The 23714-nt window shown below is 30.3% G+C and overlaps 1 protein-coding gene across 2 annotated transcripts; it reads right to left on the reverse strand.

Moving 5' to 3' along the window:
* Positions 1 to 767: 767 nt before the first annotated feature.
* On the reverse strand, positions 768 to 19838 carry LOC129920940 (BUB3-interacting and GLEBS motif-containing protein ZNF207). Of its 2 annotated transcripts, XM_056002493.1 has the most exons (8): positions 19555 to 19838; positions 19062 to 19369; positions 18759 to 18999; positions 16347 to 16656; positions 16026 to 16289; positions 12436 to 12568; positions 6760 to 6799; positions 1381 to 1472 (listed from the first exon to the last, which is right to left on the reverse strand). In XM_056002493.1, exons 1-7 carry the CDS (start codon positions 19593 to 19595, stop codon positions 6792 to 6794), a joined length of 1305 nt encoding a protein of 434 aa, XP_055858468.1. In that variant the 5' UTR covers positions 19596 to 19838; the 3' UTR covers positions 1381 to 1472; positions 6760 to 6791. The 2 variants fall into 2 exon arrangements, with proteins under 2 accessions (XP_055858467.1, XP_055858468.1); XM_056002492.1 differs by lacking the exon at positions 6760 to 6799 and having other exon boundaries at positions 768 to 1472.
* Between the last annotated feature and the right edge of the window lie 3876 nt (positions 19839 to 23714).

Below are 23714 nucleotides of genomic sequence, written 5' to 3' on the forward strand. Positions count from 1 at the left end.
AGAATATACGCAAGTAGCAGGGAATATACATAAAATAATTTACCTATATAGATAGTTTCCATGAATATTTAAGTAGGATGTATATTAAATAACTTTAAGCCAACAAATACATGAAAGTTAAATGCACTTGTGATAATGAAAGAACGAAAAAAATATATATATATATAAAAGAATAATATAACAAGAAAAAGGTCAGCACAACAAAATAAAAAAAAATTATAATAAAAATATTACAAACAATAAAAAAAAAGAGAAATCCTTACCAGACAGTATTTTTTAAATTAGTTTTTTTAAAAGATGTTTAATTTTCATTGAAGAAAAATATGAAAATTGGGTGGATAAACTTTTAATTCTTTCGACATACCAGCTGTAGTAGTACGTACTGTCAAGCATTTTGTGATGTGAAGAGGAGTAGCAGGAGAAAATTAACAAAAAAACGCCCTCAATTTTTTTTATGCGTAGGAAAATCGTTTGACCTGTTAAGAATTCATTAGAAAAAAAGAGTATAACAGTGACTTTTATCAGAAAATTAATTAATTCTCATTTTCTTATAAACTAACTGCTAAAAAATGTACTACTTAAAATATTTAAATAAATAAAATATAAAAGTTGGATGCATTTTTCCTAAAATTGCTGACTCTTTTTTTTATATAATATTTACAAACAAATTAGTTTTGATTTTGTTATTATATTTTAAGTGTGCTAGAAAGCTTGCTGAATTATATAAAATCACTAAAAATAATTATATAAAAGAATTAAATTGCTACTTTGCTTTGCACGAAACTAACATAACCAAACTTAGCTGTTTTTTTTTTTTATTTGAACAGAAAAATATTTCCTCTCTTTTTCATTTGTGTTAATATTTATACGAAACTTTTCTTTAACACTTCTTGAGTGCATACATTTTCTAGGTAAATCTATCTAAAAACATAAAAAAAAAAAAAAAACTATTAATTAGAGTAGGAAATTGAGAGTAGAACGGAAAATCAAGAGGAATTATTTATTTGTGTTTTTGTCGTTTCGCTTGCTTTTTTTTGTTTATATATTAATGCTGCTTTCATTTTAATTTTCTTTTTGTTTCAAATTTTAACATTACTGTGATTAATTTATTTATATTTAATTAATAAAAACGTTTTTTAATTTTTAGAAGAAAAAACTTTTTCACTTGCTTTCTGTTTCTTCAGTTTTTATTGTAAGGTTTCCAGTTTGCCATGTTGTTGTAATTGTTTGAGGTACACTTGTGGTAGATGTTGATATTTGACAAGTTGTATTTGTTTGTATCGTCGTCTCTTGTTGTTCTCATCCATCCGGGTAAATAATTGGCATCGGCAAATTCAATATGGGAGCCAAACAAATTGGCCCCTGAGGAGTGGATCACCGAAATCGCGGCTGCATCATTTGAAGCATTGGATGGCCGGGTAACATAACACCCATTCCAGGGACTCCCATACCTGGTACAGGTGCTAACAAACCTATAAACGTTTAAAAAGAAAGATAAAAAGAAAACCAAAGAAATTAGTCATTCGACAGTTTCAAATAAAAAAAAATGTGGGTAATAAAGAAATTAAATTAAGAAAACTTAAAACAAATGGTTCTCTTTTCAGATGCATTGCATTAATTTATATTTATTATATATAATATATAAATATATAGTTAACGATTTATTTGACAAAAAATAAAGTGTATATATTACTGATCATATTTAAATTAAACTAATAAACGCAACATACGAATTTTAAAAACAAAAAAAAAAAACGACATTCAAAAACAATACATTTTTTCTAAAACCATAATTATATGTTTGTCTTATTTTTTTTTATATATCAAAAATGTATGCTGTTGAAAGCACAATACTGCAAAAATAAAAAACAAGAACAACAAAAACTAAAATTTTATAATTTAATAGAAACTTCGTTTACTAAACGAATTTTTAATTAAAAATATGATCAATGTTAAATATATTTGTTTTTCTATGTTTAAATCTTTTTTGTTAAAATAAATAACTCAATTCACCTTGGTAAAAAATTAAAATAAATTCTGGTTTATACCTGTTTGATAAACCAGATACATTTATGTTACAATGTACAATAGAAAAAATATATTATTTTTGTATGAAAAAAATAAACTATAGGGAAACAAAAACCAACATGAGTTTTTAAGAAAGAGTACATTTTTGCGAACTCCAGTTTTTTTTTTTTTAATTTTGATTTATTTTTGAAAGCAAATATATTGGTTAAATATAATTACAATAGTTGCTAGTTATGATAAATACAAAAATAACAGTCTAACGTCAACAAAAAGAAAAAAAAACTTTAAAGTGTGTGCAATTTAAGTAAGAAATTATATTTGAAGCAAAAATATCAATTAAGCTCATCTTTGAAAAATATTTTCTGTGATGAAAAGGTACAAAGTATTTGTGTAGTCCTTGATTGTTTAAATGGAACTGAATTATGTGAACGGATGATATATTTTATATTGTTGGTAATATGCTTTTTATATTTGTTATTCAAAGTGCACTGCCGTCAACTTTTTTTTCTGTTTAAATCGAGAGTGCAAAGTTTTGGTTATTCACTACCTCTTCAAAAAATCGATGAGAAATATGTTTACTAAAAAAATATGTTAATATATTATTACTATGTTAGTGTGAAATAATGATCGTGCCTTTAAAATCAAAATAAAAGTTCAGGTTTTGTACATACCATAAAATATAACAAGAAGCGTGAAAAAATCTAGATAGTGGTAGTTATGAATCAAATGTTTTCGGCCTTAGATTTCGGCTCAGAAAATTGAACATTTGATTCAGTGCTTCTAAATTGTTTTAATCATATTCAATTTTCTCTTGACTTATTACTGCAAAACAATAAAATCAGCATCAGTTTTACGACAACTTTTCCTTATTTACGTCACACATAAGAGGAAGACATTTCTCTATTGAATTCGTAACAATGGGCCATATTCATAGACACTGTCTAAGTCGCTTCTAAAAAAGACTGGAGTATATCCTATTCAAATAACATTGGATAAACCCCAATCTAACATAAACTGGGATCTAAAAATGACAGAATTTGCCCCAATTTATTTAACATATCGCACCTTCAGTGCAAAAGAGCGAGAACTCAAAAAAGTTCATTTCGATAAAACGCTGCTGCAAAATACATACTGACTCTAAACTTTCCCCTATAACTTCCATGGGACAGCAATTTCCATAATGTCAAAGCTCTATTACAAGAACCATTATGTTTATTTTGTAGTTTTAATAAATTTATTTTTTAAAATTGGTTAAATTAGGAAAGAGTTTGACTTTTAATATAGTAGGAATTGGATAAAAACAGTCATAATCTTTCGAATTTTTCGTTTACGTTAACAACAAGCCCTTCAAAAGAAAGTTAATTTAAAAAGCAACATTTCCTCATCATTATCACAAAAATGTCATTTTTTGACTTATCGCTCTTTTGCACTGAGGGTGCGATATATGGCTATGGCCAAAATATTAGGAACACTCCTTACCTCCAATGAAAACTGTTTGTTAGTAAGAAAATTTTAAAAGTTTGGATAATGATACTTATATTCTCAATATTATCAATTTATTATTTTGTTAGTAAACAAACAAATGTTGTGATATTTTACACTAAGTTGGTTGCAACTACTCAATCCTCTGGTAAAAAAAATAGGAACACATGGTTAAAACCTCAAATAACTTGGCTGTTTGTTTAAAATAGTGTATTTTTTTGTGGAATTTTTACTTTCAAAATAATTTTGAAAGTTTATTTTATAATTTTAAGTACCTACATTTTTCTTTCAATATGGCTTTAACATTAATGCATTTTAATGAGAAAATCGAAACATTGCATTGAAAAAATTCCGACAATATGGGTTGAAAGAATTGTTCCTCATATCCCCAAGAAAAAAATACGAACTCTAAAAAAGTTCTACCTTTAGGACCAAAAGCGGAGGATGATACATTGGAGCGGTCGGTCGGTGGAACAAAAATAAATAAAACACATATAATAGATGTTAAAAACTTTGTACATCGCCAAAAAACCAAAAGGTACAATCCGAACTTCATTAAACCAAAAATGAAACTTGGTTACTAAAATTCTATGAGGTTTTTTTTACTACATAAACATGTCGCTGGCCGAGAATTGTAAGGTTGTATCTTGTATGTTTTATGGAAACCCCTGCAGACATAAAACCATATTATTCTCATCCAGCGATATTTATGTAGGTTTTGATCTAATACTTTTACATAAAAAGAGTTTTAAGTGGATATAAGGCAGAATTGTATGTTGCCATGGTTTGGTCAATGGCCTTCTGAATAACCTAACCGAAATCAATAGAGTTTATTAAGGGTTAGTTGAGGATTGATGTTTACAGAGATAATTCTTCAATAAAAGTGGATCTTTGGTAAAAGTGCCAGTAATTTGTAGATTATATCCAAAATCTAATGAAAGTAAATAATTATGAAGTCTTAAGAAGTGTTCCAACTTTTTATTAAGAGAATCTTGCCAAGTAAACAAAAAGAAACAACTTTGTTTTGTTTATTAAATTAAATGTTCATAATTTTTTGACCAGCTGATTTAGTACTCGGCCAACTAAGTATAAAATATTGCAAATGTTTTTTTTTACCTGTAGAACTATGTATATGCGCCCTTGGATATGAAAGTGGCCCAAGTCACTTTTTGCATGGTTTCAAGATCAAGATGGTTTCAAGATCAATAATTTTACTATAAAAGTTTAATGTTATTTCTTTATTGAAACAATTGAAAGATCCTTAAACATGTCTATTTACTGCAATTTTAGTTTGAAGTAAGGTTTAATTGTTAAATTGTAGTTAGTTTTATGATAGTTTTAAATGTTTTTTAGCAGTGACTTCGCTTTCATAATTATGGGCACATATATTGAATATTATTGACATTGTACACGGAGAAAAAAGACATGCTTAAAACAAGAAGATTCTATATTCAACTAAGCGGATTTCTGCATGTTTTTTCTAAGAAGACGTACATCATTTAGCGGAAAAAATTCACTTATTTTAATTTAAATTAAAACAATTAGCACTAGGCAACTGCTTTACCATCAGGCTAATCAACTCAACTTGTTTCAACTACCAAACTTTTAGAAGATTTTCACATAAATTTTGAATTAATTCCTTTTCTAAAGAAAATCTTTTAATATCAATAAGTATTCACAAATAATTTATATGGAATCTTTTCATTTTTAGTCTTTTTTTTTTTAAGATGAAAATTCTCATCGAAATTAAATGAGATTCCAATTAAATTTAACAGAATTTAAGCGGATTCAATTTATTTTAAGTAGAAATCTTAGTCTTTTAAGAAGATGGGAAGAGGGCACCAACTTATTTTAGAGTGCTTTATTTTTCTCCGTGTAATACAATAATGTTTTTTTTTTCCTTCTGGCATTCAAAAAATATGAAAATCCTTTAGGGTTTTTTAATTTTTTGTGAAAAAATAAAAAAAAGTTGCTTTGGCAGCAAACCGAATGAACAAATTACGGGAAAAGCACATCCTACCTGATCTGCCTGGTTTGTTAACATGCTGATGATATCATTAAACAAAAAACGCTTTGTTTAAGATTGAAAGTAGGGGTGCTTTCATAAATGCATGGTTGGGCAAGTCTGACGAATGCAAAGCTTTCAATAATGCAAATGACAACTGTCAGGTGTTCATAAATGTAAAACCCAAATATTTGCAGCACAAATGCGCAATGAATTTAAACTTGAAGAAAGAAAGAACATGATTTAAAAAATGATACAGCTTTCCTTTATTTCTCAATTCTATCAAAATTTTGAACGGAAATTCAAAATTCAAGTCAAATTAACAAAAATAGCCACGAATTTCTTGCATATAATAAATTTGTAAACATTTGGAGAAATGTTTAAAAAAACGATTTCTTTCTTAATGGATGGAATTGGTTTATTTTGAAGAAGAGGCTGAATTGAAACTTCAAACTTTTGACAAAAAACCCAAATCAGAAAAAGTGTTCATAAATTCAAAGTAAAATACATGCGCAACTAGTTTTTCTGACATTAGTCTGATCGCAAATGACCGCATGTAAACAAAGCAACCATGCAATTATGCACCCTAGAAAATGGTATAAAGCATAGAATTCATACCTGAAGAACTTTATTTTGCGTAGATTTTTGAGGGCACACTTTACACAGAAATTCATTTCAAAATTTTTTGAAATTGAAAAATAAGATGGACTAAAATAGTGAATGACCTACTTCAAATTGATTTCGTTTTAAATTCAGGGTATATGGTAATGGCATCAACACTGTCATGCATTTATAACATTATAAATGCACACAAACTGACACTTATAAATAAAACTAATCTATAAGTCTTTAAGACCGCATACTATTTAAAGAAAGCACCACATTGATTATTTTTATGCCACCACACGTACTCTAAATCTTTTGCGAATTATACATAAAATGCTACACGAAATAATATATTGCACGAAATGATACTTATTTTGTTTTATAGAAAACTACAAGGTATGTATATGTAATTAATTGTTTAAAATGTATATTTAAAAATTACGGAAAGTACTACGTTAATGCATTGTTAAAATAAAACAAAAAAGGGAATAAAAACAAAAACAAAAATAAATTAATAAAAAATATTATCAAAACAATTACATAAGTATGTATTATTATTTTGTTTGTTTGTTTTTTTTTTTTACGATATAATATCAATTAGAAAGAAAGCAACAGGTATAAAATATTTATCCAATCACCTCGAATCTTTTTTATTTTACTCAACTTAACATTAGTTTACTGAAATAATGAAAGAAATATAATATATTTGTTGATTTTTTGACAGTTCTAAAAATGTATTTGATAACTTTTATAAATAAATATATTTTTTATTGTTATGTTAATTTCTAGTCAGAGGTTCGGTCTCGTGTATTTAAAATATTTTTTATTTAATTCTTCATAGGACATTGCTTGTTGAAGTAATATATATAGAGCTTGAATTAAGTTAAGAAACAATTGTGAGAGGGGTCATTGTTGATAGAGGAAGCGTGTAAGCTTAAATAAAAGAAAATCTACTAATTATCAAATAAATATTTTAACACAAAGCAGTGCCTAAAATTTAACATACGAAAATTCAATACACTTAAAGCGTGTTGGGTTTTGTAAAGAAACAATCATGGCAAATTTTAAAAGAATGTTTTCTTTGATGTAGTAAAAGTTTACATGCTTACATTACTTTTTGTCAAAATAATGTTGACTGACTTATTTGTACTTTTGTATCCCAAAAAAAAAACAAAAAACAAAAACCAAAAAAGCATGTGTTTGGTATAGGCAGCAATGGACGGGTTCAACTCACCAACTGAACATAACTTAAATATCATCTGAATATCAGGTGACATTTGCAATTAATATACTATTTTCATTTACATTCACCGCGTTCAACGCAGGCCACCTGAACTTTCTGAATTTTTAAAGGCTCTGATTGGTCAAATGTCATAAAAAAAAAACTAAGTGACATTAGATTTTGACCTCTAAAAATTATGAACTGATTTGACTGATTGACTGATTTTTAAAAAAGGACATTCATTTTTTTCGGAAAATAAAAATAGTTTAAGTGACTGTCAAAACAAAATTATTTACAAAAAGCTGCGTTCTTTTGGAAACATTTATCTTCTACTTAGTCCTTCAAGTTACTTTGAACTACTTTTTCAATAGTAGCTTTAAGTACTAAGCAGTAAATAAATGCTCCCAAACGAACGCAGCTAATTTTTCATTGAGTTGACTTCAGTACCTATTTGTCAAATTTTTTGATTCATCACTGAAAAACAAAAATGCTCCAATTTTTCAATACAATAGTCAGATAAACCTCAGTTAGAGCTTATTCCTAGGAATAAATTTTTTATATTGACATTTATTGTTCTGATAGTCTAACTGACGATTGAAAAATATTTGTAAAATCTTGTTTGCGAGCAAGTGATAACCCGTTACTTATTAATAATTTTTTTTTTTTTGAAATAAAATATCTAAAAAACAGAATATTCATGCTTTTAAATTCTTATTTTGAATTTTTAATACAGCCTGTCAAAAATTACTAAAAATTCGAGATGTTTTTGACTCTTTCTTATTTTCCACTATTATATGACATATTTGCTACTTGTACCATTTTCACTAACACAAACGTGACCATCTGAACTATCAGACTAAATTTGTAACTAAATTCAAGAAACGTAACTGGATGTCACATAACTTTTTATGATATCTGAGCAATCAGAGCCTAGAAAAATTTAAAACTTAAGTTACGTTGAATGTGGAATTGCGTTGTAAGTGTATATAGTTACATTAAACAATTCAAGGGCTACCTGCGACCTGTAAGAACAACCGCTGGAACAATTTTGACTCTTAAAGATCAACTTTTTTTAATAGGCATGGGCTCACATGAGCTTACGTCAAAATCGAACGAACTGCTTCGATTTCAGCTAGTAAAATAAGTTCACCAAGTCAAACAGATTGGACAGAGCAAAAACGTGTTCTTTAATATCTTCGTGTCACTTAAAATTTTAAACTCGAACTGAGCAGTAGTGAAAATCAAAAAGTAAAAGAAAAATTGATGGGCTATTCAAACGCAAATTGGGCAGAAGGTCGTGCATCCTGAAAATCAAATTCGGGTTACCCCTTTTTTTTTTTTTAATGGAGGATTACTGTGAAGTCTAAGGAATAGCTTTATATGGTTTTCGATTTATTCAAGTTTAGAAATATTTTAGTTTTTGGTATTTTTTACTTAACTCCGTGCAAAAAGTTGTTCATGTTTTAGAAATGGTCCTTATTATGAACTATCTATCTAAATATTTGGAAGCATACAAACCTTTGAAAACATTTATACATATGTATATTTTGTAATGAATTCAGTCTACATTCCGTTTAACAAGTTTGAACAATGCTTTTTAATAATTTACTCACTTGGTGTTCACCAACATATTTGTGAATTTATTAATGAGAAATGACTTGAAAAATCAAAAACCTGTTACCAAATCAAGTAAATCCCCAAAGGTATCGGCATATCATTATGGTAAATCCAATCCAATGGTAAAACTACTACACTAAAGTCGTGTTTAATTAGTAACTTTCTTATCAGCTCAGTAAACAATTTTTACGAAATACAACAACAAACCATTGCTTTAAGTTATTTTAAGTTATCGTTTGTTGTTGAAGGGTCAAAAATTTATAATATAAGCTTACCAAAAAAAATTAAGTCTGTAAACCACGACAGACAAATATTATATAGCAAATTAACTTCTTATTATCTTAATTCTTAACTTTAGACTATTAGACCATTAGGGCTATCTTTGCAAAACGCTTCTCCAAACTCATCCAATTTATCAAAATTAACGAAAAAAGCTGTCAAAATCGAAAAATTTAATAAATATCATTTACTTCCAAATTGTCACAACAATACACCACAACAATTTTTTTTTTAATTTAACAATTATTAAAAAAAAAAAACGATGCAAAATTGATTTTTTTTTTGTTAACTTAAACCAGCAAATAAAAGGTTTAGCATTGTTATTTATGTTTAATATTAAACTAAAGACATATGTATACGAAATTCTAAGATAAAAAGAACAACTTAAAAAAAAAATAAAATTGTTAAAATTTTTTTATTACACAATTATTATAATTTAAAAATTTTTCACGATCCCAACTAAAACCACTCTATAATAGTGCTTGCTCTATTATTGCCATGCAGTTAATAAATGCTAGTAATGTGAACACTTAAAAAAATTCAATACATAATTTATAATTTTTTTTAAAACATACGTTTATCTTCTCGGTAATTTTTTTTATGAATGCATCAGGAATTCATTTTTTTTATAACAAAAACGAAACTATAAAAAGTGAAAAAATAATGTTCATTATTAAGATAACAGCCGATTTAAGTGAAATTTCTGTTTCTTACTTACTGGCGGTTAAATAAAAAAAAAAACAAAATATTTGTTTTATTTTAGTTTACTTTAAAAAAAAGAAGACAAAAAAAAACAAAACAAACATAATAAAAGCAGGAAAATAGAGAACTTTTTCAACGTTATTGTATTGTTTTTTAATTTTTATTATATTCATACTAATTTTAAGATAAAATAGCAGATAACTACAAGTTTTTAATCTGTTACCTAACCATGATCAACTGATTGACTTTTGATGACAGAAAACGTCTTTTTCAAGACATTTTTTTTATTTATTTTCGAAGTATTTAAGCGAGACAAAAAACCTAAAAAAAATCTTAAACAGCAATCAATTGGAGATCTAAAGTTTAAAGATAAGTATTTATTCTATACAACAAAGAAGATTAGATAAAATCAAAACAAGACCTATAGCCAGCGAAGAAGATAACATTTATTCAAAAAATGTTTAATCGATGTTCGTCATTTTGACGAACATTAGCTTTCTAGGGTTAAAAAGATTATGAAACCAATATCCGGTTGTTTTACTTCCGGTTAATAACCACAATAAATGAAAAACATTAAGTTATACATTGGGTCACTTTTCAGTAGGTACATTTTCTTGAGTACTGAAAAATGAAATAGAGCATAAGCTCATTCTTTTTGCATGTGAGCCATTATGGTTTTATTATGCATAGCTTTTATCTGAAAATGAATTTAATTTAATTTCAAAAAAGTTTTACCAAAGATCATATAACTAGTTATATGATCTTTGGTTTTACTCTTTATTAAGCAAAGAATACAAATTCTGTGCATCATGTGAGTAAGAATTTAGTCAATCATATTTAAAGAAAATATTGGCAAAAAATATTAATTTAAGATTTTTTTTAACTTTTTGGAAATCACATCAATTCTTCAATGATAAAAATAAAGCAAATATTGATATAGGCAAAAATTCTGTAGTGTTATGCAAATCGTGTTTGCATATTAATTAATTCGTGTTATTATTCAATTAAGAAAAAAAAAACAAGATTTGTTTGCAGATTTATTTGCATTGTAAACTTTCAATGATATAATTTTTCGCAAACAAAAATCTAGTTGGAGTTAAATGTGTATCTGAAAACTGTTGTTTAAAAACTACCTATCAGAGCAAAATTTTTGTTGATGGAAATATGTTCATTTTCAATATGTTTTACTTTACAAAGATAAAAGTAAGATACAAGTCAAAACGAGAAATATTGTTGAAATTATTCATATAATAAACTCTGAGATGCCGCAATTGCCTCCGTTTTCAATTTTTACACAAAAATTCTCTGTTTGCATAAGATAATAATTTCTGAATATGTTGTTTGGTTATTGTTGCTTCTGAAAACTGCTGTTTTAAAAACTCGAGGGTACAATTCTCAGTCCGACTTTTGTAATAAAACTTACAAACAATGCATGTTGCCTAGTTCGATAATGGTTGTTCTTATAAAAAAAATATATATTATATAAACTTGTAAGGTCGACGAATAAAATGTTTGTATTCATCAATATTTTCTAGGATCTACAGACTTAAAAGTCATACAATTTTGATATACAAAACATAACTCCAATCAGAATCTCAATAAATTCAGTTATTCGAACATTCATTAAGTAATACGATTCTTTTTGTTAGTCGATATACATAATTAAACAAAAATCTTCTTAAATAGCAACATTGATTTCTGCAATATTGGCCTATCCAAGTTTCCCAAAAAGTTCTTTTAAATACGTGAAAAGACTTAATAATGTTCTCAAATTAAGTTTTAAATGCTAAAAAAGCATTTTCAAAAATGTTGTTTGAACTGTTATTGGTTTTCTCCTAACTGATCTAATCTTTTGTAAATCGAGTGGAAAAAGGAAAATCAGGAAGATTTATTTCTTTTTTACACAAAACAATTTTAAGTACATTTTATTGATTATAATAATTATTATCATATATGTAGCATTTGTTTTATAATTAAAATAAAATAAAAAATAACCATGCAAATAAAAAAAAAAATAACAGTTGAAACACACATATTTTCTTATAAATATATTAAAGGAAAACTCAAATTAAATTCTGTAATTTTAACTAAATGATGTTAAATAATATGTTTACAACTGAAGAGTCTGAAATAAAAATGTGTGTTATAAACATAAAAAGAACGAAAAAACTCGAATAGTCTATAACAACAAACAATGATGATTTCTTTATTTTACATATAAAATGGGGTAAATACAAAACAGTACAGAAGATTAAAAATAAAAACTTATTCTTCTGTGAGACGGTTTGTCGGTATTAGATTTCCTTTCCTAACTGATGCATTTTGTTTAAATTTTAATAAATTATTTTGTTTTTATTTTGTAATTTTTTTTTTTTTGATAAAATATTTTAAGCAAAATAAATGTGTTTATCGACGCTGTTGTTGTCGTTGGACTTGGAATGTTGTGGGAGTGTGTAATTTGTCTAACGGTAGTAATTAAAATTGTTGAACCTACCTGCAGGCATTCCACCCATGCCAGGTGGTCCAGGTCGCAACATATTTCCCCCAACCAATTGTCCGTGTGGTCCAATTCCCATGGCTGGGCGCATCATAGGTTGAAGTAATTGCATTCCTGGTCCCATTTGAACCTTAAGTGAAAGAATAATAATATAATGTTAGACATGTTGCTGTTGGTTTTTGTAATAATTAATTCTTGTAATTAATGAAAAATTAAAGTAAAAGAATATTCCAACAATAGACAATAGTGTTTACAATTTTTTTTATATAAAAAGCTTTACTAATGATTTTAATTATTTGTTTGAAAAGGGTTTGAAAAATGTTTGCACGTACTTACAAGTCTTGGAATGTTCACAACATTTTCTATACAAAGTATTTTTTGTACTAATCGGTTAGTGGTTCGCGTCTTCCAAATGACTGGAATTGTTTATTGAATTAATTTATGTATTTGTTCATAGATTAATAAAACAAACGGATAATCCAGCATTATTTACATTATTTCTTACACTTATTTCATTAAAGGTACCATAATATGTATGTTCTTAATTAACTCGCAGTGGAGTAACTAAAACTAAAAAATGGCAATATAAGGGAACCAACCCGATATGCACCGATTATGATGATGATTATTTTCTTTCAAACGTTGGTAATTACAAAAAAAAATCTGCCACTGTTGCGTTTTTATTAATAATAATAACATTTTTTGTGAACAAGAGCTTTGTTTAAATTTCATAAATTAAAAAATATCAAAATATTCCCTAGCCTTACAGCAGGAGCAATTTTCGCACAAATTGATAAATTATAAAATATGCTAGTCGGTTCAAAATGAATGGATAAATTAGAAAGCCTGTTATGGATAAGAGGAAACGGAGGTGCAAGGTTGGTTGTTTAAACTCCGCTCAAATGCTAAAGTTTTTCAAGTGAATTGAACATAAAATTACATAGCACCAGTAAAATAGGAATTTGATAAGCGGATTGGTCACCGTAAAATAGCTATAGCTCCGTAACTTGGTAGCAACATACAAGTTGTAGTTGTTCATTTAGAACTTTTAATGAAAGTATGAAAAAGAAATACAAAAACTCCTTTTCATAAAAAAAAGAATATTTGAACACAAGGACAACGCCTAAAAAACTAAAATATACATTTTTAAAAAGCAAGAAGTAAATTCGCATCTTAAAGATTTAAAGCAAGTTAAGAAGTTAAAAGTGTTCTGAAAAACTGGTCCTCAAACTCAGATTTTGAAAAAAACTGATAAAAAAATTGTTTTATATATGTAGGCACCATTGCAAATTATGTTGAAATAAATTACCACAACACGACCTCAAAAACATTCAAAATAACGTGTTTTTGTATTTTATAACGTTAATAGGTATTACAAAAACGGAGGTCAATTTCTGGTGAATTTACCAACCCTAAAACCTTGAAAAAATTATAATTTGCTTTGTGTGGCAAACAAAATTTTAACTTTGCTGACACGTGTAGGTAATCAATACAATGTTTTAATGTCACTTGCAGAGTAATTTTTATTACCGAAGCGCAAAAAAAATCATCAAAGTCGGACATGTGTGCTCGGTTCCGTTAATTTGCTTTAGTTACTCCACTATCACTTCTTAAGAACAAATTTAAATAAATGAACAGATGAGTATAGTTAAATCGTTTATATTTTCCACAAAATTAAATAGATTAAATTAATCCGTAACAATTTTCAATTTTCTGTTCTTTTTTCGTTCCTGGCAGGTTTTTGGGAAATTTGAAATTTTATAATAATCAGCATTTCCTAGAGAATGAATGACTCTATTTTCGTTTTATTGAATTATATTGTGTACATAAATTTCCGTGATACATTGTAAAACTGTTTGAATTTGTTTTTTTACACCGAAAATTGCACGAAACTCAATCAGAAAATCTCTTGTACATATCTGTGGATATTTTCTCAATGGAATCCAAAGTAACACAATACCTCAAAATGATATGTATATTGAGCACTCCACATCCACACCACACACCATCCATGCACATTTCTGCATGGCTAAGCAAACCTGTTTCCAACTGTTGTTAGAGTCTTGTTTCTTTTAATTTTATATCGTAAGATTGTGATCCTAAGCGGACTTCAGGTTTGTCTTGAAAATATTTGGAACTACTAGAATTATAACGCGTACGTCTTTAACAATGACGTACAGAGATTCACTGTAGAGACACCATTTTGTGATAACTTACACTTAAATACCGGCTTACTAACATGCATAAGTTTTTTGGTACCACCTTTTATTCAATTTAAACAAAAATCCTTAATAACGCAATCCCACCACCTAGAGTGGTCTTACCTCTTAATGAGTAAAAAATGTGCCAAGCTGGCTACAATCATCTCACAGCTTTGAACGGAAGAGATTGGACGACTTTTTACAAAATGTTAAAGCTACACTACCATACAGACATATTTTCTCATGCCATTAAAGATTTATTAAACAAAAAAAAAAAAAACAATAAACACTGTTTACTACATTAATTTGCAATACAATACATATTTTGTACCCTTAAACTAACTCTAAACTTCTCAAAGCTATTGGGCGACCTGCGCCTACGTTTTTTACTGTATGTTTAAGGCCCTTTTACTTTACTTCACTTTCATTTATATGGTAAAATTTGCCGCACAACATTTTAAGCCAATATTTACTTTTAAACTTTGTTGTATTATTGCTTATAATACTCATTTTGACACACACAAATACATTTTTAAAAAACAAAAATTTATTCACAAGAATAAAACTTTTAATTCAAATAAATGCATATTTTACCTCTTTTTCACTATTTTAGCCATTTTCCACAAATTGAATTACACATGAAAGAATTGACTTTTGTATCGATTTGACATTTCAATTTGAAGTTCTCAGCGATTTATCGCATGAAAGCTTATGCTGATTCATAATTCTGTGATTTGACGAGACGAGAGCGTTGCTGGGGTCTCGTTAATGATTTCCAATCAATGAAATTGTGTGAAACAATACACAAAATAGCTATTCTTATCGCGTTTAAATTTAGAAATTCCTGTCTGTGAACTTTTTCTTAATTAAAACTAAGATCGGCTGTATCGAAAATACATTTCAAATCTGCTTAGCGTACTTTAGTTCTTAATTTATTTAAAACAACTAAAACCTAAAACCATAGTACATATAAATATTTCACAGCTGAAACGGACCAAGTCAAAAAAAGAAAAAAAAAATCTGCGCAAGATTTGACTTTACTAAGGTCTTTCATTAGTTTGATCTAAAAGTGTTTCGATTCAAATTTTCATTTATTCGAAAAAAAAATATTCACCACCAGATCCAATGGAAAAGTATTTACTTTAATTCGTTAATCTCCGAATTCACTTTTTGACTTGGTTCTCTTCAGATCTCAACCATCCATATAATATAGATAAGCTAATGCAAAATAGTTTGTCTTGAATAATACAAAAAAAAAAAAAAACAAATACCTACTTACAGCTTATAGTATTGTAAAAAATATATTCGGACTTACAGCACGTGGAAAACCCAACGTATTCTCTGCAAACAAAATATTAAATTAAAATAATCAGTTTTGAGGCTTACCATGCCAAGAGGAGGACCACCAGGTCTAGCAGCTTGTAGTCTTTGCAGCATAACTGCACGATTCAGATCTTCTAATTGTTTTTGTTGTTGATGTTGGTGTTGGGCAACTGCTTGCGCTTGAGCGTGTGCATGTGCCTGGGCCTGAGCATGTGCTTGTGCATGCGCTTGAGCTTGGGCATGAGCCTGCGCCTGTGCTTGAGCATGAGCAACTTGGGCTTGCGCTTGGGCAACTTGGGCTTGGGCTACAGCTGCCATTGCTGCTGCCTTTATAAAATAATAAATTAATAACTTGGAATTATTTTGTTTTATTGCATAAATTACTTCTTGAGCTTTTGAAATGGCTGCTGCTGTAGTATTTACTGTCGATGTTGATGTTGTTGATGATTGAGCAGTACTACTCGCACTGGAGGGTCTGGGAGTCGTTGCAGTTGAAAGTTTATTCTGATATTTTGGTTTGCGGGCCCTTATTTCTTCTAAACTAAGATCTTCGGGAGGATGAATAATTTTTGAAGTCGTTCCACTAGTTACTATGTTTGGTTTTTGCGGTTGAGGTCCTTCCGTTGTGCTACTTGTTGTAGCACTTGTAGCATTTAGATTGTTTGTTGTGGGAGGTGCGCTGATTGTAGCATTGCTAAAAAATAATTTATTTATTAGCATTGTACCACTTTCTTTTGGAAGTTATTTAAGACGTGTAAATAATGTTACATAGCAAATGGAGTCTTTTTTTACTCCAATTTAAAAACAGTTACATGACTCTCAATCTATTTCGTAGTCTTGTTACAAAAAGCGAGATGCAATTTTGCTTTTGTAAGCCTTATGGCACTTACAAATGGAGTAATATGTACCGTATTGCTCATACGATACTTGAAGATTTAAGAACAACATAAGAAATGGAGTAATATGTACGGTATTGCTCATACGATACTTGAAGATTTAAGAACAACATAAGAAAAATGTAAATGTGATGATTTCTAGTTTCAAGCAGAGTTTATCAGCTCTGAGACAAACCTAATATTTTTACTTGCGATATAAGTATTATATCAAGTTATGCATTCGTACAAAAAAAAAGTTCAGATAACAATCAGACATTATTATGATAGAGAATGTCGTTCTATCAGTCTGTCAGACCCATTTGCTATTTTTATTGCAGAAAAAGTGAATAATAGTAATAGCGGCAAAAAAAATGGTGTTTAATTTAATAAAAACAAATTCTCCAATTGAAGGATTATTTTTATGTATGGACTTGTGTGTCATTGTGTTTGTGTGTGTTGTATGTGGGAATTTTAACAACAAAATTTCAAAGCTTTTATATGAATTTGTACGGAAAACTGTAGCATTTGCTAATAGTTAACATGTAGGAAAGTAATTTGGCCGTTTTCAAGGCTATATTTTTATGTGAGGTAATTTATAACAAACAAATTTGTAACGGTTCCTATGAGAACTTTCTTCTTCCAAAAAACTGTTTCAATCTTTCCGATATCTTTTTTACTGTCCGAGATATCTTAAGCCTAAGTTAATAACCCAAAAACAAACTTAACTTTATCTAAAGTTTAAGTCACTGGTCAACAAGGTTTTTGCCACAAGAACCAAAATACATTTTTCTGAAGGTTTTTGGGATGCTGTACTCGAATCTGAAATCAGAAAAATTCTATTAGCCTCCGTTCTTGAAATATTACCGTTATAAAAAAACCGTTATTTTGTAAGCTAATATAATTTTTTTGATTTCGGAGCCGACTTCAGCACCCCAAAAACCGGCAGAAAAGAATATTTTATTTCTTGTGGCAAAAAAAAGTTAAATTTGGTTGACCACTGCTATTTAATCTTAAGATAACTCGGGTAATGAAAGAAATATCGGAAAGATATCGGAAAGATTTTAAGAGTTTTTGGAAGAAGGCACCGTCACAAATTTCTTTGTAATGAATTACCTGACATAAAAATTAGCCATTTCATAACGCTAATATCTCAAGTACGGAGGCCAATCAAACTTTTCTGACTTTAGATTCGAGTTCAGAAAGCCAAAAACTATTAGAAAAGTATATTTTGGTTCTTGTGGCAAGTTCAAGGCGTATAAAAGTGAGATGGGTATGGGCGGGCATGCTGCCCCCCTGCAACCCCCCTCCTTGGGCTCACTATAGGATTTGAGATGGGGGCAAGTTTGGGTATGTAAAAAGAACTATTAAAAAAAATTGTTCTTCGTGGTCATCATTTGCATGCATTTTGTATAAAAAAATGAACTTTAAAAAATTAATAAAAAATATAAATACACGTTTCCTAACATTAAAATTGTTATTTTTATTACTTTTAGTCATTAATCTTTCAAATAAAAGTATTCGCGTATTAAAATTCGTGCGACCCTAAAAAAAGTTGACCCAAAAATAAATTTTATTTGTTCTCCAATTTTTTGCTCCTCGCATAAACTCTAGAAGGAAATTAGTTTCTTAACAATACAAATATTTCAAATCGCCTTCTATCCTGAAAAACTCCAGATTTCGAGATACGCGACTTTGCTTCTGAAGCGAAGAATTATTCAATTTTTGTTTCAACCTTCGAGTTGAATTCAATTCGCAGGTTCATCAGCTCAATAGTTTGCTTCAATTTAAGCAATAGTGAAGAAAATGGCTCTAAAGATGATCTGGGGCCAAATAGGCTGATTAGGGATTAATTTAATTCAAATAATTTCTTATATCTGTGGGGGGAAAGAGGCGTAGGATAATTTAATTAATTATACTTTACCTATAGGCGGGGAAAGTCGGCTTAGGTTGCGATGCAGCCGCACTTGACACAATCACAGCGGGAAACAGATTTCTAGGAGGTGCACCCATCATTGCGTGAGGTGGCATCATTGGTATTCCCCCTGGCCCGATATACGGAGGCATTCCCATGGGCGCCATCATGTGTCCCATTGGATTAAACTGCCCCATCATGTGTGGCATCATATTTTGCATCATCATTGGTGGTGGTCCAGCCAAAGAAACTAAAAACACAAAATAAACGTTTCACAAAAATATTAAAAACCTTTGTAGTAAAATTTCTAACCTTCGACTTTCTTCTTTGCCACGGGTTCATCGTCATCCGAGTCCGATTTGCCCCCGTTCTTCTGTCGTTCGTGTTCACGCAAGTCTTCTGGAGGTATTCCATCCATACCGAAAATTTCAATCTCTATATTAGAGCGATTGGGAAGAGAGTTCGGTACTTTGTCAATTGTTTCTTTATGCACTTGCATGCAATGAATCGATAGCCCGGGACCTGTGTACAATTTTTTGTGGCAAATGTGGCACTTAAAATGCTTCGCCTTTTGGTGTTGAACTAAAATTTTTTCGTCCTCAAATTCTCGATTACAATACCTATTTTCTTTGAATTAAGGAAATAACTTTTGTGGCAATGTTGCTTAGTAATTTATTATTTGTATTATAAATAAATAAGAAAATTATAATTGGGTTATGTAAAAATAGATACATATATATATATATATGTGTGATAGATGTTTTTCTAACTCAGATTTAATTTATTTTATTATTGAAAAGGATACCAGCACCAGGGTTTGGAAGCCTTCTTCTTTTTGCGTCCCATAATTAGATTGATAAAATTATATATCAATTATAAAAGAATAGAAACTAAATAACTAGAAAGTTTGCAAAATGTTAGAAAACGCGTTTAGCTTAAAATTTTCACAACTTATTTAAAAACAAAATGGCCTACGATTGAATTTTCGTTATTTTGCTTTGTGGGTATATTTCTTCTGCGCTTTGTCATTTGCACACATGACATCCGCAAAAGTTCTGTTTGTTTGTGGTTCTTGAAACAAAATTGATATTTTGGACTTAAAGGGATGAACAGAGTGCGTCGCGAATTACAAACAATTTGCGCTAATGCCGACTTTTCACGAGTCGATATTTGTCGTGCGGCGAAGCTTTTCGACTCGTGTGAACATAAGCCGCAGGTGACTAGAAAAATTCTAGTTCACTTTAAGGCCCCAGCCCATAGAATCCGTTGCGTCCGTTCCGTCGAAGTTTTTGACTGACAGCTCGATAAAATACACACGTTCTTAAGGCTTGGCCACACCGGAGGGTACGCGGTAGCGGTACGGGTAGCGGCTACGATATTTGTACTAAAAAAATTCCACACCCGAACGTTGATGTGTCAGTTTGGAATTTTTTCCATACAAATACCCGTACCGTTACCTGTACCTCTACCGCGTACCCTCCGGTGTGGCCAAGCCTTTATGGGAAGCGACCCATAAGTCAGCTATTACATGAAGCCTCAAGAGGCTTGACGCTTTTTTCGAATTTTCTTTTGATAATCATTCTGTGAGGCGCGTACTATTACACGATGCCTCTTGAGTCAAAGACTCAAATTTGACATTTCTCTTTTGATTTAAGTATTGTTGTTATTGTATTCCACCAAGAAGCAAAAAGAAATGTTGAAAAAAGAAAGAGTGGAAAAAGAAACGTCAAAAAAGAGTCTCAGAATTTTGGCCCACGACTCTCCGGTCGGATAATTTTTTGTTTTATCTTCTTTCTCTTTTGCACTCATTGGTTTTGAAAAGAGGCGCGCCTCTTGAGGCTTCATGTAATAGCTGACTAAGCGACGGATCGGACGGAGACGGACGGTTTCGACGGAAGAAGTTGCCCAACTTTCTACTTTTTCATCCGTCGTATGGTTTGACATTGGTTGTCAACAATAGATCTGTTCATTTTTCTGTTTGAGAGTGCACACCGGGGAATTTCAAAACTAAATGAACTGCGTTCTTTTCTTCTCCGATTTTATGAATTGTGAACTTTAATTGTTTATTTGTGAAGAAAATGTAATAAAAGTAACATTTAATGATATATCTAATAAATTATATCAATTAAATACTAAAATTCTGTTGTAGAGTTCAATTTTACTATACCAAAGTCATATCTACAATATGATAATCTGTTATTAAAAATTGTTTTTAACTGAAGATCAAGTACCTACATGAAATCTAGTCGCGCATTTTATTTTAATAAAAAAAAGAACAACAATTATAGTTAAAAATTTCTTGCATCAGAACTTCCTTAATGCACATGCAGCGATAAAATATCGAACACACCTCGGAATTTGAAGTGAGCTGTCAAAAAGCAATCCGTCGTACGACGTATTCTATGGGTCACCCCTTTCTGTCCCAAACTTCAACTTCAACGGATGGATTGACGGAACGGACGCAACGGATTCTATGGGCTGGGGCCTTTAGCCGTGCGACATATCGTGAGGCTGAAATCGACTCGTGAAAAGTCAGCCGAAATCGAAAAAAAAAATCAATATGACTACATTCAAACGCTTAGTCTTTTTTCGAATGCCTTACACGATGCCTCTTGAGTCAAAGACTCAAATTTGAAATTTCTCTTTTGATTTAAGTATTGTTGTTGTTGTATTCCACCAAGAAGCAAAAAGAAATGAAAGGGAATGTTGAAAAAAGAAAGAATGGAAAAAGAAACGTCAAAAAAGAGTCTCAGAATTTTGGCCCACGCCCAAGTAACAATTTTACTTGCATAAGGTCCATTTTGTTCGATTCGACAAGCTATAGTTTGTATTCGTTTATTTTAAGGCTTACTTACGCAAGTCATCCATTTTGGAAAGAAAGGAGGTGTCTCCTTAAGGCTATCTAGAAGTGTTATGAAGAAGCCTTGTAAATATCAGTTAAAGAAGACCTTTATAAGACCTGTTTGAACCGTTCTAAAGAAGCCTTGTATTTTCAAGTGAGAGAAGGCCTCTATACCCAACTAACATTTCAGCTTCGGTTAAGGTATTACAAAAGCTACATTTCAGCTTCTTTTAAACTTTAGTAAGGTTGTTGGGCATGGAAAAAGGAGAACGTTATACAAGTTTGACCCTCTATAAGGATCTTAAATGGAGCTTTACCGAAGCTCTATCGAAGCTTTGAGATTTGACAGATAGCTTCGGAAGAGCTTGTATAGCTCTTTAATACATGTCTTATCGAAATTTAAAAAAAACTACAAAAACAAAAAAAAATTATGTTTTAACTGGTTTTAAATCATGAATTTTATCTTTTGATCTGGTATTTTATATAACATTCCATTAGTTTTTAGTATACCTATTGTTAATAATTTTAAAAGTATTATAATTTTTTACCACACCCAGGAATCGAACTTCGTATCTGCTTGGTGGTAATCCACCACTTTACCCACTCGGCCATCCTAGTATATTCATTAATGAAATCAATGACTAGACCAGTTGCATCGGATCGTGAATACCCCTTATGTGTATTCGCGTCAAACTTCATTTGTTTTTGTGCTGCAAACATTTTGTACTGCTGACGCTGACATTTAAATCTATGAATGTGTGAGTGATTCTGCTTCTTATTCTGTTATTAAAACCAGAAGAGAAATTCTCTTTTTTTCAGAATCAGAACTGTCAGTTTTGCCCAATTGAACGCATTCAGATTGCTTTTTTTACTTCCAAATTGCCAATTAAAAACGCCATAAATAATAAATAAAATAATAACACAATCTTTTAAATTCACTTTTATTGATCTTTTTAATAAATAAATATAATTTTCTTCCCAAAAAATATTAAAACAGCCACCCAAGAATTCGACAAGTAGTCCATGAAGAAAAATGTAAGAGTAATCACTTCGTCACTCCTTCAAAATTATGCGAGTGAAGAATTCACTGCAAAAATTCACTCCTTTTTCAATTTTGGAATTTGAAATCACTCTTTTTGGGAGTAATTATATAACTAGGAGTGACACTTTTTGGAAAACGATATTAAAATCTTCGGACTCACATAGCTTTCAAAATGAGTCGGCGACGTGAGGCCAATGTGAACACCGTCCAATGCGCAGTGCTGCGTTTTTATATGAAATGACTAAAATGTAAGCCCCCCTTTAGTAAAATATAACTTCTTCGAAGAAGCAGAATCTGACAAGTCCGACCTCGGTCCGAATCCGCTCCGCCTCAGGCGGAGTTGAGTCCGACTTCGGCGCAGAAACGGGTCCGAAGGCGGCTCAAATTAGTATGTCAGCTATTACATGAAGCCTCAAGAGGCGCGCCTCTTTTCAAAACTAATGAGTGCAAGAGAGAAAGAAGATAAACAAAAAATTATCCGACCGGAGAGTCGTGGGCCAAAATTCTGAGACTCTTTTTTGACGTTTCTTTTTCCACTCTTTATTTTTTCAACATTCCCTTCCATTTCTTTTTGCTTCTTGGTGGAATACAACAACAACAATACTTAAATTAAAGGATAAATGTCAAATTTGAGTCTTTGACTCAAGAGGCATCGTGTAATAGTACGCGCCTCACAGAATGATTATCAAAAGAAAATTTGAAAAAAGAGTCAAGCCTCTTGAGGCTTCATGTAATAGCCGACTATGGAAATCAATAATCACCGCGGAGCCGATTTTATATGGATTGGTTTTTTCACCACGATTTTTCCTTCGACTTTGTGTTCATAGACAAAAAGTTGCAAGTGTGTGAGTGCAACCCCGTTTTTCTCGGTCGGAGGTCGGAGTGTATTTTCTGAACTCCGTTTTCTTGCTTGAAGGGTACCCTTCAAGCAAGAAAACGGAGTCCAGAAAAGACAGTCCGACCTCCGACCGAGAAAAGCGGTGTTGCACTCACACACTTGCAACTTTTTGTGTATGAACACAAAGTCTAAGAGAAGCGTGGTGAAAACTGAGAAAAGGAAAAAAAAGTAGACAGACATAGC

This window comes from Episyrphus balteatus, chromosome 1, assembly GCF_945859705.1.
Source record: "Episyrphus balteatus chromosome 1, idEpiBalt1.1, whole genome shotgun sequence".
NCBI lineage: Eukaryota > Metazoa > Arthropoda > Insecta > Diptera > Syrphidae > Episyrphus > Episyrphus balteatus.